General features: G+C 39.7%; 2 protein-coding genes across 10 annotated transcripts in view; both read right to left on the bottom strand.

The window, feature by feature from the left end:
• Positions 1 to 1,092, bottom strand: part of LOC103134844 (interleukin-1 receptor type 2) — a 10,152-nt gene extending 9,060 nt beyond the window's left edge. The window contains exon 1 of the mRNA XM_007547318.2: positions 293 to 1,092. The gene's annotated coding sequence lies outside the window, so the exon portion shown is untranslated. The remainder of the gene's footprint in view (positions 1 to 292) is intronic.
• Positions 1,093 to 8,312: 7,220 nt separating this feature from the next.
• The window catches only part of LOC103134843 (mitogen-activated protein kinase kinase kinase kinase 4-like), a 91,952-nt gene continuing 80,558 nt past the window's right edge, over positions 8,313 to 19,706 (bottom strand). For all 9 annotated transcript variants that reach the window (XM_016669058.1, XM_007547308.2, XM_007547310.2 and 6 more), the window contains 8 exons: positions 17,503 to 17,670; positions 16,335 to 16,478; positions 13,595 to 13,729; positions 12,071 to 12,171; positions 11,839 to 11,988; positions 11,539 to 11,698; positions 10,564 to 10,703; positions 8,313 to 9,304 (listed from right to left, as the gene is read on the bottom strand). In XM_016669058.1, coding sequence (XP_016524544.1) covers positions 9,221 to 9,304; positions 10,564 to 10,703; positions 11,539 to 11,698; positions 11,839 to 11,988; positions 12,071 to 12,171; positions 13,595 to 13,729; positions 16,335 to 16,478; positions 17,503 to 17,670 — 1,082 coding nt within the window. In that variant the 3' untranslated portion in view covers positions 8,313 to 9,220. The remainder of the gene's footprint in view (positions 9,305 to 10,563; positions 10,704 to 11,538; positions 11,699 to 11,838; positions 11,989 to 12,070; positions 12,172 to 13,594; positions 13,730 to 16,334; positions 16,479 to 17,502; positions 17,671 to 19,706) is intronic.

Raw genomic sequence — 19,706 nt, 5'->3', positions numbered from 1 at the left:
AAAAAAACATTTGGGTATTTTGAATAATTTTTAAACTAGACTAAAAAAAAGTCACAATAAACATGGATTTAAAAAAATAAAGAAAATACTTGAGTGTAACAATTGAACACTAGTTAATATACATTATCTGGTTAGAAACAAAATAAATTTGTGCACATAATGTATTAAAAGAATTTCAATAAATGTTATTTTAAACCAAGAATGTCTTCCTGGAGCTGGTTCTAAGAGCAAAAGAGCCACCACACACACAGTAACTGTGACACGATTAAGCACAGATTAAAATAGTACTCACAGTCTGCTGGTGGTTCTGGACGCGTTCTGGTTCTGACAGAGCGGTGTGCTGTCGGCATGGACCTCAGGGCGAAGTGATCGATGTCCTTTGGGCTCATGGGGAACCTCAGCTCTGCTTTTTAAGGTTCCCACCCGTCATGAGATGGAAATTTCTCAGGTTTCCCAATGTAACGCAGTGTACTGCACAGCTCAACACACTGGTGTGCTGACTCCTCCACACACACACACACACACACACGTATACACACTATTTACAGCCAACATATTGTGTAAGAAGACCTTTAGGTTTCCTTCATGTTAGTTCGTAGAAGTAAGCATGTTTGGTTCAGTCTTCACACTGTTTACTGCCGTTTGCTCCATGGCAGGAACTTCCTCATGACGTTGGCGGCGGACATCTTTATTTGTTTTAGAGCAAAAACACACACATACATGTACACACCTGCATGTATGAGGGGCATTCCCATGCGAGCGCAGAGGGGGAGTTACAAAACAAAATAAAACACCGTTATATACAAGTTTGTTTTTGTTTTTTCTACCCGTTTCTGTCATGTTTACCCTTTGCAATTTTTAATACAATTTTCTTCCAAAATCAGACCAAAGGAGAAAATTTTATTTTCTGTTAAATGCTTGGCATGTATTATTATTATTATTATTATTATTATTAATAAAAACTGAAATTAATGTGCTCTGACTGGACATTTATGGTTATTTGACTGCTCAGTCAAACCCTGTGTTCATTTTCTGAATTAAATTCATCTTTATTCACTTTCATGCATTTAAAATCATAAAGCTGATTCTTTTTTTTTTTTTTTTACAGCTTGGAAAGGCAAAAAAAATAAATCTTTGGACTGACAGAAAAAAATGTTTTTGTCATGATGTGTTGAGGAGAGCGGTGAGAGAGACGCCGGGGAACCCAGGTAGTCATGATGATAAGATGATTTAATGACAAAAACCAGGAGGAACAACAGAAAATCACTGGTAGCACAGGAACAGAACACAGACGTGAGACGAGGGTGTAACACGACGAGGATCCGACAAGGAACACTGACAACAGGTAGGACTAAATACACTGGGAGGGTAATCACAGGAACGACACACAGCTGGGATCAATCAAGACAGAGACTCAGGGGAAAACAGGACTAGACAGACAGAAACTACACAGAAAACACAGATCCTAACAGTTTTCAGGATATCCTATTATATTTAGTGGGCTAAAAGTTTAAAAACTAACAAGAAATTGACTCCTGACTAGAACGGATCAGTCAAATGCTTGATACAAATCGATTGGAAAGTGAAAATCTTTTCTTTTTAAAGATTTTATAGTAGCGTTTATTTGTCAGCAGCTTGACAGGAAGACAAACTGAGACTGGGGTGAGGTGTACCAAATTGCTCAGTGTTGGAAATCCAACTCTGAAAAGCTGTGAAACACTGTCGGCCGTCTTTCACACAGTGTGACATCACCTCTGGTAATAACATAAAAAAAATCAACGGTCAACTGTGGGAAAAAGACTGCTTCGCATGACTGCATGAATTGAACAGTTTGACATACAGCAATAAATCTGTCCTTTTCCACTCAGTTATAAAGTTAGATAATTAAAAACAAAAGGTTTTCCAGGAGAAAGAAACACTAATTATGATATGCCTCACTTCGACATTTTAGTAGTGGATATAAAGGATTTTCAGGGACGCAGAGTGAGAGTGCTGCAATTTTGAGCGGATTTTCAGAAATAATTGATAATTTAATGCCACTTTTGGATCAATAAAGTATTTTTTAATTGTAACATAAAATATTGTGGTTAAGATCATTTTATTTTATTTATTCCACAGTGATGACATTTTTGCATTACTTACAGATCCTAAGGAAAAATCCTAGCTGGTTTTTACCTGACGCCAAAAGTTTTGCAAAATAGGCGACTGGAAATCGGCCACCACGTTTCAGACAAGCGCACCTCTAACAGTTACCTTTGATTTTTTACTTCATGAGGCCAATCATACGTCATGAAGTCTTAAAACAGCCCTGATGACTCGGGATTTTGCTTTAGTGCTCCCAGCTGACTCATTTCAAGCAGGAATCTGAGGATTTGTTATGGTAAACCTGAACAATTGGCACAGCTCTGGCAGCCCCCGCTGATTTGTTGACTAACGCACAACAAATCAGCCAGGCTGTCATAAACTTTGACACTCCCCGTTTGCTTTGTTTTTTTTTTCCCTCTCTCTCTCTGCGTGCGTTGTTACACCTACACAAGGTCAGGTATCTATCAGCCAGTCAGTCGCAGACGCTAAAAGCGTTGCAGTATGAAGTTTTTGGACATTTTGAACCGTCTTTTGTTGTGCAATGCTCACTGGACGTAGGGAGTGTTGTCAGTTTGTTGTTAAAGCTTTCCATGCCAACAGAGGTTTTTTTTTTTTTTTTTTCAAACTGGGGTGATGATAGAAAGGAAATCTAATCCCAAATAAAAGCTTACTCACAATTTTTGTATACAAACCGGTGTATACAAACATCCATTGAACAGCATGACTCACTGCTCTGTCATCTCCCTGCAGAGCAAAAACGGTTTCCACCAAAATGCTCTGTGGTGTGCTTGTGTCTTGGAGTTACATAGGAAGTCCTGACTGGACATTCTCCTGTGTGGACATTCTCATGTTTGACACTTTGGTGATGCAAGCTGTGGGCTGCCATTATTGCTGTTTGAACAACTCTGTCTCGGCGCAGGGCTACATCTAAAGCAAGTTACGTCTGTAGCTTCAATCTGATTTAATCTTAAAGCTTTCTACAGGATATCTGAATGTGAACATCTTAACTCAAAACAGTCTTTTTTTAAAAAATTAGGTTAGATTAGGTTCTGGAGAGAATCTGGTAGCAACAACACGGTGATCTATACTGAAGATTTTAAGTAAATCATGTACCAACAGAATATTTTACAAAAAGGTATATTTCTTAACAATTAGTTAGATAGGACAATGATGCAATTTTGTTATTGGTCTACTGAGCCAGACTTCATGACACCAAAACCTACAGCTGGATTTATTCAGGGCCTAAAGTATGATAACATCTACTTATATGTCATAAGTGATAAAAACATGTATGAAATGTATATTTTTGCTATATTTGGTCAGTTAGAAAAGGACCAGAGCCAGAAGTCTGTACACAGACCTTTGGTGCTCTGCAGAAGAGCAACAAAGAGCTTTAGCAGACGGCACGAAAGCTAGCTCGCTTTGTAATATTGTTTTTCTTTTTTTGTTACTTTGACCATCTATCTGCCATGGAGAATAACGCTTTAGGAAATGTTGGCAACCAGCTGGAAAACTGTACCACGCAGTAAGTTTATTTAAAATCTAGAAAATACACAGACTAATGTTACAGTTAGCCATGCTAGCTATGCTAACTGCTAAGAAAAAACGGATTAAACCACTTTAAGAGGTGACACCGGCACTAATTGAAATGAAACAATAGACTTACAAAGTTTTGTTGTTTGGTGGGACATTTCTCAGTCTCTCAAGGTTTTTTTTTTTTTTTCATTGAAATATTAGTACCTCACTGATAGCCTTATTAGTTTTCTGTCTCTTGTAAAGTAGTTAGCAGATCTGGTTTCTGCTTAAGCACCAGGTTTTTCTCAGTGTTTATAGGACATTATTTGTGCTGCATATTATTATATGTAGCATATTATATATTATGTTATATATGGTATCCAGTTTAAAAGTTGAGATGTGTAAAAAATGTCTGGTTCAGATTTTACAAATTTAAAACTGACAAGAATTTAAAGATAAACAATAATGCTGCTCATCCTAACTCATGTAATTATTGTTTTCTAAGTCTATGTGTAATTTCAGATGTGTACAATGACGGACCAGTATCACTGTCTGTATGTGCTGAGTTTAATCATAATAGGTTTTAGGACGTGGCCCAAAACAACACAAAAAACGCTTAAGTAAAACCCTTCTGGATTTTAAAAAAAGTGTTACTAGTAGATTAAATTAAATTCAGATATTGAAATTCCAATACCTGACGGATGCTGACCTTTAAAAAAAAACAAACATGTCATTTAACTAACATGTTTTTATGAGGATGCCAAAACACAAGGAAAAACTCAATGTCTCATTTGCAGCAGTAAACAAACGTTGCAACTTCTCTCTCTTTTTTTCATATATTTTTAACTTTTTCTTTTGTGGACACAGATTTGTTAATATTTTGTTAAAGTTACATTTTCACTTGGAGGATTGAAAAATATAATTATCTTTCAAAGCTCTACAGACTGGGTCATACCACCTAAACTAGTGAAGGTACATCTGGAAATAAACAAGCTCATAGCAGGCCTTCCACAAGAACAAAGCGCCTATATTGTTAGCACAGAGGTTAAAAGATCAGCACGTTGTTCTTTCAACTCACGACCGGCCGTTGAGAAATCAGAAGATGTTGCATGTTTTGGGAATTATTCCAAGCACCTCTGCATCTGATGCCCTGATACTCGACAGCACAGGTCAGATGACTACAGAGTTTGACAAACCTGTTTTGTTTTTCCCCCCGCAAAGGAATTCATCCAAACAGTACAAACTAGATTTAATTTTTAACCTCCTTCCCTGTTGTCATTGTGTTGAAACCTTAAAACGAATCTTAATCCAAAGAATAAGATGAATTTATTGGAATATTTGTTTTTGTACTTCCCTTTGGAGATTAGGCCTTCCACATATTCCATTTCTTCTTTTTATTTTTGTTTCACCTTGGGAACCTTACATTTTAAAATTGCCCAGACCTATTTATATACCTTTGCACAAGATGCCTTTGAAAACTTTAATTTGCAAATACTTCTCCTTTTTAGTCGAGTCGAGACACACAGTCAACCTGAAATCAGACACAGTGGCACCGCACGCGACTTCTCCCAGAAGTTATCATTTACGATACGGTCGAGGTGTTTTTGGTTTTAAATCCGAGCAGCGTGCGTTGTGCAGGAAGTTGTTGTTATTGTTGTACTAAACTGTGTTGCAAGGGAATCTGTGTTGAGTCGTTAAGTCACTGATTTGAAAATGGTAGAACAAAGTGGATCAAGTTGGCCAACATGTGACGCAAAATCTCTTGTTCTTCTCGTTTGTTTTTGGGGAACAAACAAGCAGCAAACCACCACCGACGGATGATACACTCTGAAAATTACTTTTAAAGTTTATTCAAAGAAAACAAAAAACAAAACAAAAATAATCAGGAAACTACACGACTTCCTGTCATACACAGAGAGGACATAAGTTAGAGAAGCATGGCAGAAACAGAGGAAAATACATTGCCTCACATCCAAGCCTGCAGGGAACGTTACTGCAAAGTTACCGCGGTCAAGTAGCGTTACGCGAATACCTGAAAAGAACAGCAATGTGTTCGTTATTGTTTCCGTTGTAGGTGGTTCAGTGGAGAGATGGTAGAAAACAATAAATATCCAATTAGAAAGAAAGAAAGAAAAAAAAAAACAGGCTCAAAAAGCAGAACCAAAGTGTAAGGAACCAAGATGCGTTAAACATAAATACCGTGATGCACACATTAGTGTAACGAAACATTGCCTCTGTAAACATTTTTTTCCACCTAAAGTGAGTGTAATAATATTCAACCACCGCAGTCGCATATTTACGTGTACATAGACTTACAGAAACAACAAAAAACTAGTAAGTTTCTTAACTACCTCTAAAACTTAGGAATACACAATGCTTCAAGTGAGTTTTTTTTTGTGTGTTTGTTTTAATTTTTAAAAAGAATATCCAAGAAGTGGTTTTTAATAACAATAGTTTCACACGCTTTAAATGCTGCCCTCTTGGCACTTGTTCCAACTTTAACCCGCGAGCGGATCACTTTTTCTCACATCATTCTCCTTTTATTTAACCCATTATTAATAGTCATAATAATCACATTATTTTTCACAAAGTCAGCCACTCTCCGATGGCCTTTAATGCAGTAAAGCAAACATGGCGGATACTACTCTCCGTTAACTTTTGGAGCGAAGGGTTTGGGACATGAGCTACGTGACTGATAAGAGCCTGGAGGTGTGTGTGTGTGTGCGTGTGTGTGTGTGTGTGATTGTTGTCAGGAGGGGAGCGGGAAAACACAAGAGAACCTTGTTTGCATCCTGATAAAAACATGTTTGGACATGAAGTCTAAGCACAAATGGGATTCTCTTCTGTCCTCCCCTCTTTTTTTAAACAGAAATGTGCAACTTTTTTTAAAAAAAATGTCTGGAAATGGAGGAAAATCCAGCTGGACCGGATGAAGGAGATCAACGCTGCAGCTCGTTGAATGTACAGACGTCTGTAATCTAAGCAGGTTTAGGGTGAAAGAAAACAGGAGCATCTCTACTGATCAGAATATTTCCGGAAAAAATCATTTATTTCGATATTTACAGTGAATAGAGCAAAGTGTGTGTTGATTAAATCAGATTCATTCAGTAATTTTGATGGTGGCGCCTTGCAGCCAATGAAAACCCAGAATTCAGCCTCTCAGTAAAAGGTTCTCAACAAAAGGTTAAAGAAGATTTATCCAAGAATAACAACGGATTGAAAATGTGTGGTAGAAAGCAAAATGGACAAGAAGCATGAATAGAGGTTGGTGAACCAAAGCCCTTCAAGAGTTTGGGGCAGATTAAGGAGGAGAAGACTTGGATGTCATTTCAGAACCAGAGTCTTACCCGGATTAATGAGAAAAAGGACTGGACTGACAAAGTCTGCTTTTCAGATGAAATTAAGTTGTCCATTTCAAAAGAATCTGGTGGAGGAATGGAAAGGCACAGAATCTAATCTGCTTGAGGCCTAGTGAGACGTTTCCATGTTCAGTAGCTGCATTTCCGTTACAAATGTGCGCAAAACTTTGTTCATATCCCACAAATGTCGAATAAAGACAATTTTGCAATTGCTGTGTTTTTATTGAATAAGAAGTGCAATTAAAATCACAAGTGTGTTAGTTTGTCAACACCATGAGTCAGCAAAAAACATCATCCTCCAACTACTTCCTGTCGGCTTCTTCGTGTTTTCCGTCAGAAGTAACATCCAGTTGTTGGATCACGAGATCCAACAACTGGATTGAAAAAAAAATGTGTAGGCATTACACTTTTCCAAAATACACTAATTTCAATACAGCGGGGGAAAAATCCCGACTTGATCCTAATGCAAAAACTTTTTCAGCTAATTTATCTTCATACTGCCAATTTGTGCCATTTTAAGGTCATTGGAAACGTTTGGGGAGCCGTAATCAGCTGGCTGGTTTTAGGTTTTCATTTGCAGCAATGGTCCAAAATTAAAGAAATAAACACCTTAAAACATTACACTGCTTATCTGTATTATGAAAACGAATGAAAATTTGGATGATATCCTGATTCGTCGAGATACGAATGCATCGTCTGTTTTTGTCGAAATGAGGAGGGAAAAGAAGAAGCTCTGCTCCGTGTTGCCAGGTTGGGGATGGGAACACTTCATCACGATAATATTGAAGTCCAAAGTGTTAGTTTTAGAACGACAAAGTTTCAGTCCTCACGTTAAAGCAAGCAGGGCTCTCCGGACGCCAGAAGACGCTCCTTGACTCTGAAACACCGGGATGGGGGTGAAGGGGCGTTGCCATGGTTTCGGAAAACAAAAGCATCTCCACACCTGACGCAGAGGCTCTGCTGCAGCAGCTTTTATTCACTTAAAACTTGAAATTGAAACACCTAGAATCGACCACTTGTGACAAAGATACGAAGCGAAACATCATCTCATGCCTTGGACCACCACACAGTAAGAAGTCTCTCTACATTCTGGACACTTAGTGCATTGAGTACATACAAATAATAATAATAATCGATGGAAGGTGAAACGAGCCGAAAGAAGGGGGGGAAATGGAAGATAGAAGTCCGCCTCCCGCACCTGAAACAAAACCTGCTGAATCATGCGTTCGCCTCTCTGCCGCGGGAATTCAACTCGCCGACAACACCGAACTCTCCGACCACACACACTTACACACACATGCTGAACGTTCTTCTAACATCATCAGTTCATAAACACCCCACATTTTTTCTTTCTTTTTTTAAAGTTACTCATGGAATAGCTATTCACAGCAGTTCAAGTTTCTCAAGTGGAGTTCAGACTGTCGGTTTCTATCGCCTTCTCGCGGCTGAATGCGCATGAATGGAAAATAAAAGCTTAAAGACGCGTTTAACTCCACTCTGTTACACCTCTCTAGAAGAATTCATAAAATACTAATTTGAAACCCACCTGCCTGACTGGTCCTTTCTCTCTCCGTCATCCTGTGATTTTTTTTTTCTTTAAAGCAACATCATCACACGCGCGCGCGCCCCCCGTTAAAAACACCTGGTCTCACCCGCGTGCTTGTCTGACCCAAAACCTGCTTCTAAAAACACACCGCCGTCGCGTAAATAAGACGAAATCCCTTCCAAGAGGCAGACCTTCAGAAAGTAGTAGCAGGAGAAGAAGAGAGTGGCGTTTGCTGAACTCCTAGTTTAAAAGACATCGATGTTACTGGACCGACTCGAGAGCACGGAAACGAAGCGGAAGTTCAACATCGATCCCATCGTAACATGACAAGCACCAAGACAGGCTGAGAGGAAAAACACACAACGTCGTCTGTCCTCTTTTATTAAATTCACATTTGTTTTAATTTCTACCTCCTTTAACATGTAAGCTATTGGTTTTACTTCTGTAAGATAGTCGTCACTTCCGGTATTTCCGAGGAAAGCGGCGGTCTTCGCCGCGTCGCCAGGTTGAGGCCCCTCCCCGGAAGCACGGGGGAAGAAAACGGGGTGAGGTTGACGCCGTGGACCGCGCTGATGGGTCTCAAGCCGGCTGTTTTCGTTGTCCGAGGATTGACAGAAACATCAGAAGTGGGTTCTGAGATCCAGTGTTAGCGAGGTGTGAGGGGGGGACGATGCGAAGGATGAGGAGAAAAGACAGGAGGGCAGGGCGTGGACCTCTACCAGCTGAGAAGGTTGCTTCGGCCCAGAGTCATGAAGTAGACCTGGCTGGAGCCTCCGGGCCGAACGGAGGCGAAGAACACCTAGACAGGAAACAGGACGTGGGTGGGAATTTTATCTGGGGCTTTTGTTTGACAAATTACTGACATGCTTCCTGAAAGAAATAATTCCCCTAAGTTCAAGCCTGTCAAAACGTGGGGTGCACAAAGAGGGAGAAAAAAAAATAAATCCACCAACCAAAAACAAATCCAAGGTCTAATTTTCATTAGGCTTTTTTCTCTGGACAAACGGGAAGTAAATTCAGAAAAGGGAGAAGAGAAACTTGGGCAATTTGGACACAGCTGGGCCAACAACACTGAAAATGTAGAAAATCATTTCAGTTTCACAGCTTGCACGTGTGATCCTCCGCAGAATGGATTCAATATTAGTATTTGTGTGTGACTTCTTGATTTATGATTTTTGTACAGCAGGTTGAAATATGGAGCCAATTTCAGCAGCAGAAAGTTTCATTGAACAAATTTCGGTGCAACTCTGGAATGTCCTGCAGTCATGTCAGCACAGCCATGCAGCCAGAGCAAGGAAATGTGGTGTAATGTGGAGTTGGACCTATTCGCACCCCCCATTCAAACCTCATTAACTTTCTTACATTTGGTCACTTCACAACCACAAATTTCAAATGTACTAAATTGGGATTTTATTTGATAGATCAACACAAAGTAGTGCATAATTGTGAAATAGAGGGCAGATAATTCATGCTTTTGAATGTCTTTTACTCTAATGCCTCCTAAATAAAATTCACTCGTGTGTAATTTAATCCCAGTCTGATTTAGGCAATTAAATTAAAATGAGCTTGATCATTTCCATTCTGATGATTAATATTGTTTGAAGGGCAATTTTGTTTACAGAGACTTTTATTCATGGTTTTGGCTGTATGTGTTTTTATTGTTTTTGATTACTGTGTTTTATTTTGGATTGAATTATCTTCCAATTCCAGTGTTAAGCATGTGCAAAATTAAAGTTTTTTTGTCTTTTAGAGGGCAATCTTGAATTATTATGCCATATATTACTTTAAAATGATATCGCAGTAATTACTGGGACAATCTATCGCCTACTGTGACTGAGCTTGATATATTTTGCAAATGGAGGCTTAGCAATGAGCTTTAAAATCTGTATTTGTAAAACATGAGTGAAGCATTTTCTTTCAAATTTCCAATCAACTTCAATTTTGTTTCAGTTTATCACATAAAATCTCAACATGGTGTGTTCAAGTTTGTGGTTGTAACAAAACAAACGGTTTTGTAGCATATGAAGTTTTTGCTTTTTTTCCATCATTCGTTCTCACCTTATCGTTTCTTTCACAGAGGAACTTGAGTCTCTGGGCTCTCTTATGCATAAAGACTCCATCAAGGTGACCAGTTTCCACTGAGCGGATCTCTATGGCCTTCTCGCCCCAGCCCATGATCTGGTTGGAGCGAATGTAGGCTGAGGAGAGATTTACAAGTTAATACACTAAAGTTACTAGAAGTATAGGGTTAAAGTGAACACATACTTAGTAGATAAAAATGTAGAAGGGTGCAGATAAATGTGCATACATGCTTGTTTGCTGTGTAGCAGTAGTGGGCAATGCTAACTAAAAAAAGTTAGCTGCGCTAACCCTGAAGCATTAGTAAACATTAGTTCTGCCAGCGATAAAGAGTTATATAAACATGGTACTTAGCAGAAGCTAATGCTAAGGTGCTAAATACAACCATGTGTCAATGACACAACATGTGTTACAACACACGTTGCAGGTTCAAATTTAGTATGGTTATGCGTCAGTAAGTCATACTTTTATAGCTTAATATAGTTTTATAGTTGTTGAGATTTGCTAACTCTGTTGCTGGTTTTGCCAAACTGACCACAACAGGGGTTTGGTCAGAAAGCACAAGGACATCAGTAGACTTTTAAACTGTTTACTCAAGGACAGGGTGTAGTTCTCCAGTGACGTATTCTGGGTACAAAACAATAATAATAAACATCATTTATTGCACCACGTCATGGGTAGAGGGTCAGTCTTCATCCACTTCAAAATAAGAGTATAAATTCAAACGTCTAGCTACTTGAAGCATTCTCATCAGTCGATAACCAAGACTTCAACACAGACGTCAAACTTTATTCAACTGAAATTTTACAAAACAGCCAAATAAATTAGTGCTTTGAGAAGTTAATTCAGGGGAAACTAAATGTTAAAGCGCTGAATGAGAAGCTAGCTCAGTTGTTAGCGCCTAAGCGGAGGTGTGCCCACCACTGTTGTGGAGTCATTGCCGTAGCGACTCACCCACGGAGGTGGGCATCTCCCCCCACTGCAGCACCACGTCCTTGGTGATGCGCCCGTAGGTGTTGACGTAAACCCCCTCGTCCTCGTAGCACACCAGCAGCTCGATGCCGTCGGTGTTGGGGAGGATGATGATGGCGTGAGACTGTATGTTGTTCTGGATCTGAAGGCACAGAAATCAGAAGATGTGCGTTTGACCACCGGTCTCGGCAACTTCATCATCCAGCATTAAGCAAAGAAGTGAGAAACAGCTGCTCTACAGCATGGTGGCTATGCCGTTCACCATGTCGGGAAGTTTCTTACGTGGGTTGGCAGGTAGATGTCATAGACCGCACCGGAGTCGACGTCGACGGCGTGGAAGCCTGAACAGGAGCCGTAGATGACCTTTAACCTTTGCCCTTCCTCCACAGTGAGGTCGACCAGCAGGGGCTTGTGCACCAGGTCACCGAAAGACTGTTGAAGACAGTAAATTGAGTTCAGACAAACAAGCTAGCGGCTCAGCTGTTGGCTATAGCTATCCCAGTCATTTCTGTACCTTGAAGGCCATGAACTTGTGGTAGGGTTTGGGTGCCCAGGCGTAGACCTCCACCGAGTTCTTCAGAGCCAGAACCAAGAACTTGATCCTCTCGTATTTTACTGTAAAAATAAATATTTAAATGAACCATCAGCATGACGCAAAGAGAGAAAAGGAGAATTTCTTGGTCCAGTCATGTTGATTGGATAAAGCTTACCTCCTCAGAAGATTCATAATCTTGTAAAACTAACAGACTTACAGGTCACCATTTTTAATGCATTGTTCCTTTTTTTTCTTGAATGCAATCAACTGAAAGTTTACAAAACTGTCTAGTAAAATAGTGCTTTAGTACTCAACATTTTGAAGCTAATTGAAGGTTTTCAAAGTTAGCTCATGCTCTTAAGTGCTAAGCAGCAAATTCTCGACAGTATTTGTTTTGTAAGATGTGTGCAAACCTAGTTTGCATGTCTTCCTAGCGCTTGACGCAAAAGTAAATCTGCTCCTGCCAAATCTCTGAGCAAATGCACTGATGCAGCCTGTGCAATGAGATTTAATAAAAGTGTTTATGGGAAAGTTTACACTCCATCCAGAGCAGGAGAAACACAGCATTCGTAAGACCAGACGTGTTTGAGTTTTGTAGACTGCATCCAAAACAAAGGTGTCTGCTGAATATATTTTTTTTTGCAAATGAAAGATTTCTACCTTTTAGCAATTCAACAACACAACATATTGAAGCTAACAATCATCATTTTTGATCTGACCATCAAATCTTTAGTAAACTATTTAGGAGAAATGAAAAATACTTTGCGTGTTGTGAAATATCCAATAAATAGTCCCCTTCTTTCCACATGTGTTAATTCAAGAAATGTATAAACTGACATCAACTCGAGATCTTTGATGGGAAACATATTTGTCGACAGCTCCAGTAGAGAGAGTGGAGTTTCCAACAGGAAGTGCTCAGTGGCACTAAAATCACCAAGGACATTCTGCGTTTTAGACAGGACTGAGTGGCTGCATGCCCTCTCGGTTGCCACTGAAATAAAATTTCCTAATCGAGGTTTTTCCTCCTGTTATTTATCCGTGACATGCCTGTCTCGGACACACAAACCCGCTCTGTATCATTGGGTGAGTTTATAAAGCTGGAGTCTCCCATTTGAATCCACTGGTGGTCAGATCAACGTCAGATAATGAGACAGTATTTCATAAGGTAGGAGTGAGGATGAAACGTTACTAATATTTTGTCAGTGTCTTAGATCACTGTGTATATCTGGAAAAATGTGTTGGTGACACGGCGGCAAGTCGCACAGTTTAGGAATCTTAACCAAGTCATGTGCATCACGAGCTTTAACCAAGGACTGAGTGAGTGTGTGTGCCTTAAAAGACTAAAACAGTGAACTTAATGCAACCTGTGAAGCATCTGAAATGAGCTTTGGCTGAAACTAAGCCACAGAGGGAAAACCATATAATCCCTGTTTAGAAGATAAGATTTATGGACACTCCTCCTAGAGATGAAACTACTAACATTCCTTGTATAATCTTACGTACCAACTTTGTAGTGGACACAGCCCTCCAGATCCCCCACGGTGGTCCAGCCCTGTTTCTTCTCCACCTCAGGGTCGTTGTGAAGGATCTTGTTCCTCAGCCAGGATAGGTAGTAGACGCGGAGCTTGTTCTTTTTACCTGGCATGGCGCAAGAATGGAGGAAAAGATTTGTAAGTTACGGTAGCATTTACATCAGTATCAATGTGTGTAAAATCAGTACAGCAAAGAAATTAGTTGAGACAAACCGATCAAAGACTGTGTGGATAAAATCAACTGTTTCCCCCCTGATCATTCAATTCCGTAAAATGTCAGAGTCTAAGAAATATTTCTTTCTGTACATAAAACATATCAACAGTGTAAACATATCCACAGACAACACTTTGTGTTTTCACGTTAGCTAAAAATCAGACAAAGGTTGCTTCAATTACAAACTTAATCAAGATAATTAAGCTTTTAATTGCTTCAATTTCCATGGGATTTTAACGGGGTGTGACTCGAGGGATGCAAAAAAAACAAAAACAAAACAAAACCAAGCATTTTCATTGCAGTTCAGTAAAATACACCAATTCTGATTCACCCAAACAGCCACCTCATCCTGTTCAAAAATGAGTTTTTAAAGAAAATTGGCTCGTTTCCATTAAGCAAATTTATTCTCGAAACGTCAAACTGTGCAGTTATATGGTCAATGGGAATAAAGCCACAGATGCAGTGGGTATTCAGGCAGTTTGCCAGTTTTATATCCTTGGATGAGATTGTTTAGGGTAGCAAACATTGTTTAAAAGAAGCACAAACAGTTGCAAAACTTTATTGCCATCACAGCTGCAAAACATAGTGAATCACATTTGTCATCACAAAGTCAATATATGCAAAACTGAAACCGCAAAGGACAAGTCTGATGCAATATTTGCTAGGCTGTGAATTCCATTGTCATGCATTAAAATTCTGCTTTCCAAAAATTTATTTGGCAACTTTAGCAGTTCACAGAAGTTGTTAGGATCTTCATCACCATGGAGCTGAAACTCAGAGAAAGTTGATGACACGAGGCATTTCCTGGTTTGCAGGTTGGATGGTCAAACCATTTTATTGTGTGACTTCCTGGTATGACATTATATCTAAATGACTAACTGAAAAGAGAAATCAAAATGGATGCAAAATGCATAAAAATATTTGAAATGTACATAGCTTCTCTGTTTCGCTGTGTCTTTTGGACTCTCTAAAGACGTCATATGTCTCTCTTTTACTTTAAGAATGTTCTGGTGACGTTGCAGAATTACAGAATATCTGATTTTCGTGATCAGAAACATCCGAGTTGCATTAAATCATGTTCACTTAAATTGTATGGCCTTTATTTACGTTGTCTCCTGGCAATCTTCTTACATCAGTCTGTCAGGATGTGGTCTAACTCGCAGAAGTTCTTTCATACGTCCCGACGAGCTGAGAGGCGTCCATGACGTGTAGATTATTTTTACATGTCGGAAATGCAAACGAGTTTCACAGAAGAACATGGACGTGTGTGTCGTTTCCTTCCATCATGGAAAAGCTCGGCTGTATGTCAGAATCACAAAGCGTATACGCACACAACGTGCTCTTCACGCAACATCCGCTGAGCTCAAAATGTATGTTGTGACACCGCGTGTGGGCTATTGAGAAAGAGGAGAAGTAGGGATGCACAAGTAGTAGCTTGCACAAAGAGGAGAAGTGGGGATGCACAAGTAGTAGCTTGCACAAAGAGGAGAAGTGGGGATGCGGATGCACTTTCAGTCTGAGAAAATTGGGCTTAAATTGGTCCGAAACTTGCAGGCGTCTGTTTCATTTGCGAACGCTTTTGTCATGAAGGAGTACAGAATGCTGCACGTTTTGCTTGCACTTGCAGGATTGTGTGTTATGATGTGTGACAATAGTTCAAAGAGGGAAGCAGACTGGACAAAAGGAGACAGAAAAGGAAGTGAAACTAGTTTTATGTCTCAAAGTCAATTATAGCTTCTCGGTATTTTCAGTTTCCAAGCATCAGTCTGTGTCATTGTCCTGGTCTTCAACTTAACCCAGGGTTCCTGCGAGTTTCACATACTCAAATTTAAGATTCTTAAAACCCCTCTGAATTGGATTGAAGACCTGTATCTCGACAGAAATGTATAAAGTTCATCCAGCGCACTGCCGATAAATTTGCACTGACAAATGACAGACACAAACAAGCCAACTAGCTAGCTATCTAGCAAGGGTATATTAGCAACTCAGGCTTTCTGCAAGTTTCACCTACGCAAATTTAAGACTTTTAAGAACCTCTAAGAATGGAATTGAAGACCTACTATTACAGAAATGTACAAAGTTCATTCAGTCAACTGCACATAAATTTGCACTGACAAATAGACTGCATAAATAGACAAAAAGCTAGCCTGCTAGCTAGCAAGGGGAAAACTAGCAGCTATTTGACAGTAGCCTCAACCATCTCAAGGCAATGAAGGAGTCTGAGTGACACAAACTTTCACCTGTCAGAAAAGACCCAGGAGAAACAGAAATAAAAAAAACTGAATACATGATATTGAATAGTCTTAAATTTTGTCTTACGATATTACAGAGCAACTTCCTTTTTAAAACGAATATGAGACATTTTTAAGGCTTTAATTTTACACACATGAATTTAAGACTTCTTAAGTATGCATGGACACTCTGTCCCTGCATAGACTTTGCCGCCTAAAATGCAAAACCTTTGCGTTTTTTTGTACCTTCTGTGAAGGATGCTCACCTGATATAGTGACGAGGACGTTGAGTCCCTCGAGGACGTCCATCTGCTGGAAGCGCCGCCGGTTGATCAGAGGGTAAACCTTCCCCTGACCGCTGCGATCCAGCAGCATCAGGCCGCTCTCTGTTCCCACCAACAAGTTCACGCCTTGAGCACACAGACAGAAATGTATATCAAGGAGAACATCCCACCTGGTAATCCCAAATTGAATCACAGTATGTCGTCTGTGGCGTTGTACCAATCTTTAGTGCGGGTTTTGTGAATTTGCAGGCTTCGCTGCAGGGACGCAATACAAAACAATCTGCTTCTGAGCAAAAAATCTGCTATTCTTTATTCAACTTAAAGGCGACTTTTCCACATCGTTTTTTCATTTTAAATAAAATCTGAAATGCATGGATTGCATCTATTCACTTTAGTGATACATCTCTACCGGCCGGGTTTTAGCAAAATAAATCAGTATTTTGGTCTTGGTATAAATTCTGAATTGGATTACGATCAGGTGAGATAAAGCATCCACACAGCATGATGCTGCCACCACCATGTTTCACAGCCACAGCCGTGTGTCCAGGGTGGTGTGCAGAGGTAGATGTGGGCAAAAAGGTTACGCGCCTTTCACATTTTTACTGCATCACCAATGACTTTATTTCTTCTCCCCTGTCAGATGGGTGACATGTACAACTATTAGTTGTCTAAAATGGACAAGACACCTTTTAGAATGTTTTTATAATTAGATGTGAATAACATACATTATTTTTCTTCCAAATCTTAATAAAATACATTTAAGTTTGTTGGTAATGGGACCAAATTAATAAAAGTTCAAGGCATATGGATATTCTTGCAAAGTACAGAACATTTTTGTTATTTTATTCTTCCAAAATTCGAAATAATCCAAAATGACCTTACTGTTGGGGTGGAAAGTTATTGTTTTTTTTTTTTTATCTTTAATGACAGTGAATTGTTTCCAAGCAACACATTGTCATGCAGCAGCAGTGATTACTGGACTGTCCATGTCGGAAACACAGCAGCTCTTCCCATCAGGGCATTGCTGACCCCCTGTGGTGAAGATGTAAACATGATCTCTGCATTTTTCCCTCACAACTCCCTCTGTTTCCTCTCTTCTACAGAACTAACCGGAAACTCATCACCCCCATCCGAAACAGACGACCTTTACCCCAAAGTGCGGCACACAGGATCTCGGAGTTGAACCTCTTCTTGTACTTGCGGATCTCCGGCGTGTCGCTCTGAGGGCGGGTGTTGACCGGGTTGACGTTGACCACAGAGCCTTTCCGGGACGGGTCGGCCCTCAGTGCCTCCGCCAGCCGGGCGTCGTTCGCGTAGCCTAAAAGGTCAAAGGGAAGGGCTCAGGTGGGACGGTGAAGGAGTTTACCAGACGGGGTGAGGATCGCTTAGAAAAGCGTTTTCTTCAAGTGGAAAGTAATTGAGGACCACAAAATGTTGATCTTTTAAATTTTTTTTTGCTATTTTTGTTTAAAATAAAGTATTTTTATTTTTTCCTTTTCACCTGGACAATTGCACACAAAACCAATTTTTCTAATAAAACAAAGAAGTCTGATTTCTGTAGAAAAGGCTGCTGCAAATCGATGTACATCTGAAACATAAATCTCAAGAACACCAGTTGTTTTCCGTTTTCTGTGTGCATTCTCAGCAGATTTTCACCAACTCAAATTAAAGACTTTTAAAGACCACTGTGAACGCAACTTAAGACTTATCGCGACAGAAATCTTCAAAGGGAAATTGCAAATGAATTAATTGCAAGGGTTAAAATAAGAAATGAGCCATGACAAAGATGAAGATCATCTAGTCAACAGAAAGGCACTGACATACTTTGCAAGATTATTTCTCTTTTAAAACTCCAACCTTGAGCTGGAAAACCTAGTTTGTGCATTTCTCTTTGTGGTTAAGGATTGCACAAAATCATTTTAGGGTCGCAAATGTTCACAAATGGACGGCCTCGCTATACGGTGAACTAACGGCAGAAAATGTTTTCTTAAAACAGCATCTGGAAAACTGATATGATCAGAGGATGACAGTTCGATATAGATCATCAGTTCGATATAGAAAATGTTTTCAGTGATTACAGACCAGATCAACCATTGGGAGTGAGCGGCTCTCATCTGTTTCACCGCTGCTTTCTGGAAATGTTTAGAGATCACTGGCGGGTCACCAGGCGCATTAGAGGAGGCAGGGACTCGGCATACCGGTCCATAACAGTTGGCCTTGATTACAGCAGCATAATGGCGAAGGAAACATGAGGGCCGCTGCGATAAGAGTGTTTTGTTTGTAAACTGGATTTTAAACTCTATGAGTGCAAATTACCAAGGCAAGTCTGTACGGATTTTTTCTGGAAAGGCTTCACAAGCTCAGCTTCCAACCTCTGGAGCTCAAGGCGTCTGGTTCTGATTTTGGTTCCCAACCGGACATCATACGTGCAACTGGATGGAGCGAGTAACTCAGGAGAGGCTGACTGGTCAGAAACTAAATTAAGGAGGATCTGTTTGATCAAAGAACAGAGGAAACTGTCTGTTTGACCTCAGATAAAACTAAAGCAGAGGGACGGACCTCGGGGATCATAACGACATCAAATTCTTCCCCGACGCTCATCAGTTCTCTCTAAGTTATGTAGCATCTTACTGAACATTATTATGGAAAACAAAAACACATTTTTTGAAGTAGCGTGCAGTGTATGTGTACATATTGCTTTAAGTTTATTTTATAAGGCACGTTTCTCTTTGGATACAATAGCAGAGCAAAATAAAGGTTTTCCCCAGCAGAACTCTTAATAAATGTTCATATTAGCATACAATGTTTTAAAACCTGGTATCTGCAGGTTTCAGCATGTAAAATGTAAGACTTTTAAAGACCTTTTTAATGCCACCTTGAATGAAATTTAAGACAAAAAACTATACATATACAGAGATTGTTGGGGGAACTTGCTGCCTTACTATCAAGCATAATAAAAACTGTTAATCCGGCTTTATGCTTCTCCTCCATAGTACCAAGCATTATTATTATTTTTTTTTTGCTCCTATCCTCATACGGCAACAGAAGTGAGTAAAAATGAACGCTGTCTGTCCATGACAGAAGTAAAAGAGCTAGCCAGCTAACTAGCAAGGGCATTTTAGCAGCTAGTTACCGGTTAGCCTCAACCGCCTTTAGTCAAAAAACACAATGAAGATGTTTCCATGCAACTCAAACTTTTGTCTGACAGGAAAGTCCCGCAGAGAAAAAAATCGTNTAAGGCACGTTTCTCTTTGGATACAATAGCAGAGCAAAATAAAGGTTTTCCCCAGCAGAACTCTTAATAAATGTTCATATTAGCATATAATGTTTTAAAACCTGGTATCTGCAGGTTTC

This window comes from Poecilia formosa, unplaced genomic scaffold, assembly GCF_000485575.1.
Source record: "Poecilia formosa unplaced genomic scaffold, Poecilia_formosa-5.1.2 Scaffold19, whole genome shotgun sequence".
NCBI classification, from domain to species: domain Eukaryota; kingdom Metazoa; phylum Chordata; class Actinopteri; order Cyprinodontiformes; family Poeciliidae; genus Poecilia; species Poecilia formosa.
This window is presented reverse-complemented; position numbering and strand designations above follow the sequence as displayed.